Here is a 7857-nt window from a genome sequence, read left to right on the forward strand (position 1 = left end):
CAGTTGATTAATAGAAACCAACAGGTAGAGAGAAAAAAATGCATCAAACAATATAAATCTTTATTAATTCTAAAAAACTGTGAACATGTACAAATGCATGCACACTGCATGTCTAATTACAACAGAACATGTACAGAGGTAATATAGATACAGATATTAGAGATCCGACGTCATGAAGCCAGTGATTGGACAGGAGCTGTCGCTCATTATTTGTTACCAGCAAACTTGTACCCAATGAAAGGTTCCTCAGCTGCAAACAAGCGGATGGACTTGGATAATTCCTTGTGATCTTATTTATCTTGGCTAAGCCAGCCAGAAAGCTGGGCCTGAGTATGTTCTTTAGAGGAGAGGAGAGTAAACCGCTTAGTTACATTGTGCTCTTTTGTCGAAACAAGCACTTTTGATTGGTATGGGGTGTTAGAATATTCTCAATGCTTAAGTTTCCTTCAGCTCTCATTGTGACTGAATAAAAAACGCCATTATAATGCATCGTGCCTAATGGGTCAGTCAGGAATTTCCATGTTCAGTTTGCCTGAGTCCATTCACACAAGAGGATGTCTCAATAATTATATATATATATATTTATTTTTTTTGATTTTCTTTTGCAAGTTGATAAAATGAAATATTCTACTTCATCATCAATGCATAATGCATTTTAACATGAAATAGCAATGTTTTTCATTACAAAAAAATAAAGAAAATAGGTATTTTAAGATGTACCAGTTCTGCAAGGATAGTAGGATATCGCCCCCGGTTTGGCCATCCAGTGGGCTGTGTCTTCAGGACAAAGGGGCTCCCTTGGCCCTTGACAATGTGTAAAGGTATGGGATTTGAACAATCAGGGGGAGTATAACAGGAAAACAGGTCCTGAGAAATTTGAAATGTGGTATGGAATAATTTATGCAGCCACAGAAGAGGTTTCGGTCTTGCTGGAAACCTCTGACGACTCATCAATCTTCTTGCCAAATACCGTCTCCATGATGCAGGCATTGAACTGGAATACAAAATGGAAGATTAGTGTTTGTCTGCGTGTGCACAGTTATTATTCAACACACGTGTGGTGTCCATCTCACCTGTTTGTTCATGAAGGCGTAAATAAGAGGATTGTATACGCAGGAGCTCTTTGAGAATAAAGCTGGGATGGCTACCATACGGTAATCTTTGTTTGATTCATCAGCATTGGCAAACCACATAGCAGTTATGGCATAGGGGGCATAGCAAAGCACAAAAGAGCCAACCATTACAATAACCATCCTGGACACTTCCTTCTCGGCCTTCTGGGTAGAGGCTGACTCAGCTTGCTGGGCTGCAACCTGTGGATAAATATTGAAACATTTCCAGCATTTAATTTTAGAGCTTTAGAAATATCACACACACACACACACACACACATATTTTTATATATAAAAATCAGATATGGATTAAATATAAGGATATTATTTTTCAATAATTTAATATATATATATATATGAAATTTTATATATATTCTGAATATTCTGAAATTTTCTTCTAGAATGATCATTTTTATCAAGCTCGTATATTTAAAAATTTCAGATGGCACTTGGAGGCTTTTGCATCTGAACTCTTCATATATATAAAATTATTTTAAAATAATATCCTTATATTTAATCCATATCCGATTGGAAAAGTCATGGAAAATTCAGTGTTATTAATAAATGCCTAATAGCTCATGGGAAGGTCATTGTAATTTATAATGCTTTGAAGAAATCAAATGAAATGACATTTCTATGAAGAAAAATTTGACAGTTTTTCTTTTTTGTAAAAAATTCATTTATTTTGTTCTGCATTGCTTTCATGCAAGAACATAATTGAGCCTGATTTAAGCATGGCCAGAAGTTGAAATCAGAAGCAAATTAATTAATTAAATAATTATTAGATAATAATAATTAGATGCTTATTAATATATTAATCATACATAAACCACAAATATTGCCTGAATATATGCAATAAAATAAAATCATTAAAATCATAAAAATCGACACATTTTTATCTATTTCTGTCTACTAAAAAGCAATGAGTTGGAACACTCACAGCACGCAGGGCTCCCAGGAGCTGTGAGTAAGAGAAGACGATGATGGTCATTGGCATGATGAAGCAGGTGACGATGAGGAAGTAAGTGTAGCTCTCTGAATTGTACTCCTCGCTTTTTGTGTACCAGTCAGGTCCGCAGGATGTGCCAAGACCTTCGGGAATGTATCTGTACATTCAAATGTAAATTAAAATCAATCCTTAAAATTATGAGTGTGTGTTTCCAAATATTTCACCAAGCAAATTTCCTTCACCTGCTCCATCCAAAGAATGGAGGAGTGGCACAGCCGGTACCCATGATCCAGGTGAACACCACGGCACAGATGGCCTGGTTTTGTCCGAACTTGAAGCCTCCGAAGGGTTTGCAGATGACCACGTATCTCTCGAAAGCCAGAACAGCAAGGGACCATCCCGTCACAAGACCTGCGAGAACAAGACAAGCATCAGCACACCAATCTGAACGTAATGTCTATGCTGTTCAAACTCTCTGCCTCTTACCCGCAATAGATCCCATTGCTGATTCCATTGCGCACAACGTAGGACCGAGGAAGTAATAACCTCTTAGAGCGCTGACGAATACTTGGCTCACAGAGAATGTGGCGAAAATGAAGCCTCCTAGGGAGATGTTCACCAGGATGTAGTTGAGAGGCTGTCGAAGCTTCTTGTACTTCATTGTAACGAAGAGGATGATGGCATTCAGAGGGGTGCCCACGAAAAATACGAAGCCCATGAAAGCTGCCTGCAAGTAGAAAGCCCACTTGGGGGCCAGGTGGTACTGTGGGCCCTCGAAGGGGCTGATTTTGGAAAGGTTCCCGAACTGAACGGCCCACGCGTCCATGGTTGAGCCGTTAGAGGCCTTGTTCTAGCACGGTGTCCTAGTGAAGTCAATGAGCAACCTGACTGAACGAATGCAAACGGGATAGCCTTTTATAAAATCCTCAAAGTCTTGCCTAGTGTGAAAAGTTGGGGATGAAAAGGAAGATTATCCTCCGGGTGATCTTCCGGACATGTTGCCGGGATAATCCGCCCTGTCCATGCGAATTACACTCAACACTCCCCTGGAATCTCTAAGAACATGATTAGGCAACACGTGTTGTTCTAGATATGTTTTAGGTTGAATTACAGCATAAACAACAGTGTATTCAACATCTAGAAAGACAATTCTAAAAGAAAATAAATATTCAGTAATATTATCTTGAGCTTTTAATAAACTTGGACTGAATTGAGTTGGATAATGACATCATTGTCTTCAGTAGAGCTGCTTAAGCCTAAGCTTAATTGAATTTGCTTCATAAATGATGAACTTTGCAACGTCCACACTGTTATTGAACTGAACTGAATCAACATTAAACTTGCTTGAGCTGATTAATGACACTAATGCCTTCTGCTTTATAGCTGAATTAAACTTGTTAAACTAAATTGAATCAGCAGTGAACTGATTTGAACTGAACGTTATTGTCTTCTGTAGAGCTGCTTTATTGTTGATTTGAGTTTGTTTCTTAATTCATGAACTTTGCATTGACACTTTTATTGAATTCAATTTAATGAAAACTGAACTTAAATGAGCTGAGCTGAATAATGACACCATTGTCTTCTTTAGAGCTGCTTTACAGCTGAAATTGAGTTTGTTACATAATTGATTAATTTTGCTTAATTGACACTGATATTTCCGTTTATTATACTTTTAATCTGAATTGTATAACGCACTATATAACTAAATGCCCTCAACAGCCCAATGAAACCACATATTGGTCCACATTATTAGATTATACTTATATAATTATTAGTATATATTTCCTGACTGGTCCATAATTTTAAGACACTTTACTTAAATGGTTTGGAAGCTTTTGAAGCATTTTCTCCGTACTAAAAACACTGTCCTAAATCACTGGATCCTGATAGATTGGAGAGGATGCACTAAATCACATTGAAGGTAATATAACAGGTAACTTAAAGTATTTGACCTAGTTTTTTTTTCTTTTTTTTTGGCCAAACAAGCTTATTAGCTTGGCTTCTATTGCATGAGCAGCAGTATAAGCAGGCGGAAGGCAAACCAAACCAAACTCTTAAGGTCCCCAAGCACAAGGATGAGCCATAATCTGGAAACCAGATTTACCTAAACCAATCCCTAAAAATCCCCACAACGCACTGATGGCACAGAGGGATTACGTCCAAACTGGCAGTTTATCTTGTTAGCTGAGACTTAGATTGTGGGTAAATTTTGATAATCTGGGGAGAGATAAAGAGTGTTAAACTGTAAATCCGGCCTCTTTTTATACACCTCACTTCAGTTCCTTCATTTCTCCTTGGAGACTCTTCTCTTCCCCTGTCTCTTTGCCATTTCTTTTCTCTGGTTTTGGCAGGTAAGTATTGTCTTATAGGTTGGGAGCATTTTACAATGTGAATTTTGTTTATTGTTCATTATAATTAATGAAATGTAGCATCATAACCTGAGAATTTATTAATCTGAAGTATGCATATTTTAGATTTGTTAGTATAATTTGAGTTCTTTATTTGCACAGAAGTAATCAAAATAAAAAATTTGCAGTTACTTTTTTAATGTTAATTGATTATTTACAGGTCTTTCATTTGAACTGTCTGGAAGAAATATGTTTTCTGTTTATATATGTAGATGTACAATGTTAATATTTATATATTCCGTTAACAGTATCAATAACCTGCATGTTTGACGATTATATTCAGTTTATAATGTATTGTGCAACTTTTTATATCCTCTAAAATTCAAAATAAGACTGCATGTATTAGATTTGTATTAGATATTTTGTATTTTATGTTGATTTTGTAGTCTCTTAAATATGAAATGATCCAATTCACGAAAGTCAGATGCCATCCAGTGACCCGGGGTTGTATTGTAACCATATGCATCTGAGTTGCATGGGTATGATACGACCTGGGTTACAGGAAGGTGATGGACATCATTACAGAGATGAACTATGCACCTTTATCAATAGCATATTAACAAATGATAACGGAATCTGATGCATGTTTACATTCATTGAATGTGTGTGAATAAAGTTGAAGATTTATTTGTTAAAAACTGAAATATAAATGAATGTGTATTTGAAGTCATCTGGAATTGTGCTGTTTGGAAGATCTTTTCATTTTAGTCTGTTATGCCAACGTGTGAGAGAGATATGTGCATGCGAGAAAAAGAGAAATAGAGAAGAAAGAGACAGAAAAAGACTGAAAGTTGAAACTTGTCTGGAAAGCAAAGATGGATTTTTTTTTTTTTTAATTACGCATGTATGATGTGATGTACAAATTACGCATGTAAATTTAAATGTTAAATGATACATACTTGTGATAAATGTAATAAAAGTTAATTGCAGAGTATTATTTTTGTAAATGCAAAACTTTTCCATTATCTCATAGAGAGAAAAGCTTTAAAGAACAGAATAAAAAAAGCAAAAAATAAATCGATTACTCCTCGCACAGTAAAAAAAGTATTATTATTATTATTATTATTTAAGCAAAGGGTCACTCTCCCAAAATGCTGTCATTTGTGCCTGATTTTTTTTAGAACATTTTTATTCAATATTTTCATTAATTTAACATACCATTCAGAGATTACTGTTCAACTTTGAAGAGATCAGGGGCCGGTTGCATAAACCTCTAAGACTAGTCTTACAAGTTAGACATCAATTTATTTTCTTTAAGACGGTTCATAGCTTTTTTAAATCAGTTAAACGTAGATAAGCCTACTTTGATACCGAAAACTAAGACTGACTGCCCTGACTAACTGCTAGTAGGTCATACTAGAACTTAAGACACTGTCTTAACATTATGGCTATGTTTATGCAACCGGCTGCAGGTTCAAAGTCAAATTTACCTGTAAGGTAAATAAAGGTCTTAATAATGTACAAAAATATCAAACTATTGTTTAACAAATAACAAATTTAATTAATAAAGGTGTAAATTATACATAATATAGATAATTACAACAGTGAAACACACGAATGAGTGACTTTTATGAGCCGTTTCTTTTTGGTGAATCAGCATCCTGTGTGTGAACAGTGTTAACTCAACTACTTAACTGAAAGTAATTAATTTTGTCATCATGTCTGACTTGAAATGAACCAAGAGCTGCAAAGGTGTTATGCTACAGCGGTTGGACAATGAAACTGACACACCTGGTTTTAGACCACAATAATTAATTTGGGCCTCCTTTTGCAGCCAACCAGCAATACATCTTGTGAATGAAAGATAAGTCCTTCAGTGGGCAGAGGGATTTTGAGCCATTCCTCGCAGGTAATGCTGCTGGAGGAAAAAAAAATGTCTTCACTCTGGGCAGCAACAGTCCGGGTGTTAAAGGGGTGGTTGAATATGATTTCACTTTTCTAACTTTATTTAGTGTGTAATGTTGCTGTTTGAGCATACACAACATCTGCAAAGTTACAACACTCAAAGTTTACAGCAAAGGGAGATATTTTCTTTTAAAGAAATTGCTTTTTAAGGACTACAAAAAACGGCTGGTAAGGACTACACGACATTCCTCCCGGGTTAGTGACATCACTAATCCTAAGATTTACATAAACCACACCCCCGGGAACACGATTTATAGATTATCAAGACAGAATATGCTAATCAATGACTAGAAGATAACTACACATATAAGCTACATAAATTCATCAATTAACCATTCAGAAATGTTGTCTTCATGTTGTCACTTCTTCTTGAGTCTCTCCATCTTTCTGACTTTGGTTTGAACATAAAAGGCTAAAGGTTTTTGAAATTTCCAGTGCATGTCTGTGTGAGGTAAAGGGACACAAACTGTTGAAGCTCCGCCCCCTGTGCCGGGAGCAGCAGCTCATTAGCATTTAAAGGGACAGACACAAAAACGGTGCGTTTTTGCTCACCCTCAAAACGTGACAACTTTACAATACATGTTTCACATTGTGTCCACAGCCCAAGATTTACCCGACCATGAATATTGACTGTGGAGCTCCCGACGAACAGTATTGGTGGAAACAGGAGAGCGCATTTAATTCTGCAGTGTGTTGGGCAGCAGTTGGTTTTATGTTTTTTTGGATGCAATCCAGGTTAGTATAGGCTACCTGGACATCACTTTCAGGCAGCTTCCTCTTGCTTCGACAGTACTTCTGTTGGATGTGGTTCTTCCTACGTGGTGGTATGTCAACATTACCCTGGATACCATAGCCCTTGATACACCACAAAGACTTGCTGTCCTGGTCACAGATGAGCAAGCAAGATGTGCACTAACAATTTGTCCACCTTTGAACTCATATGTCTCCCATTAGGCTACGTTGTGTGATTGCAGTAGCCTATTTTATGTACAGCTGTGCTATTGCTCTGCTGATTCAATCTGCACACTCTTCTCTTACTATTGGAATGTAAAATTAGTGAAGACCACGTATGCAGGCCACGTATAAATTGGTGTGCAAACTTCAACATTATATTGGCCAGTGTTTCAGTTTCATTTTCACAGACTTATTAGACTTAAATCAGAGAAGTAACTGACTGCTTTTCATATAAAGTGCCGTAAAGGTTTTGTTGCAATCATTGGTATTTTACTGAATAAATAAAAATATAAACCTTACGTTTAATTAGTATATTGCATTAAATATAGAAAGCTATATTTAATGCAATATACTAATTAAACATATCTAAAGAAATAATTTTGTTAAATTAATTTCTGGTTTGTTGGTTCTGCTCTTTTGGAATCAGAAACGATCCCACAATAATCCCACAATTTAACCATAATCGATTCCTGACGACTCCCATTTGGAACATTTATTGCTCCGTCACTGTTTCATGAGAATGAATGTC

General features: G+C 36.2%; 1 protein-coding gene across 1 annotated transcript; it reads right to left on the bottom strand.

The window, feature by feature from the left end:
- Positions 1 to 36: 36 nt before the first annotated feature.
- On the bottom strand, positions 37 to 2952 carry opn1sw1 (opsin 1 (cone pigments), short-wave-sensitive 1). The gene is made up of 5 exons (XM_084408464.1): positions 2548 to 2952; positions 2304 to 2472; positions 2053 to 2218; positions 1074 to 1313; positions 37 to 994 (listed from the first exon to the last, which is right to left on the bottom strand). The coding sequence occupies exons 1-5, from the start codon at positions 2885 to 2887 to the stop codon at positions 899 to 901; spliced, it is 1011 nt and encodes a 336-aa protein (XP_084264590.1). The 5' UTR covers positions 2888 to 2952; the 3' UTR covers positions 37 to 898.
- Between the last annotated feature and the right edge of the window lie 4905 nt (positions 2953 to 7857).

The sequence above is a fragment of the Rutilus rutilus genome (assembly GCF_951802725.1).
Source record: "Rutilus rutilus genome assembly, chromosome: 4".
NCBI lineage: Eukaryota > Metazoa > Chordata > Actinopteri > Cypriniformes > Leuciscidae > Rutilus > Rutilus rutilus.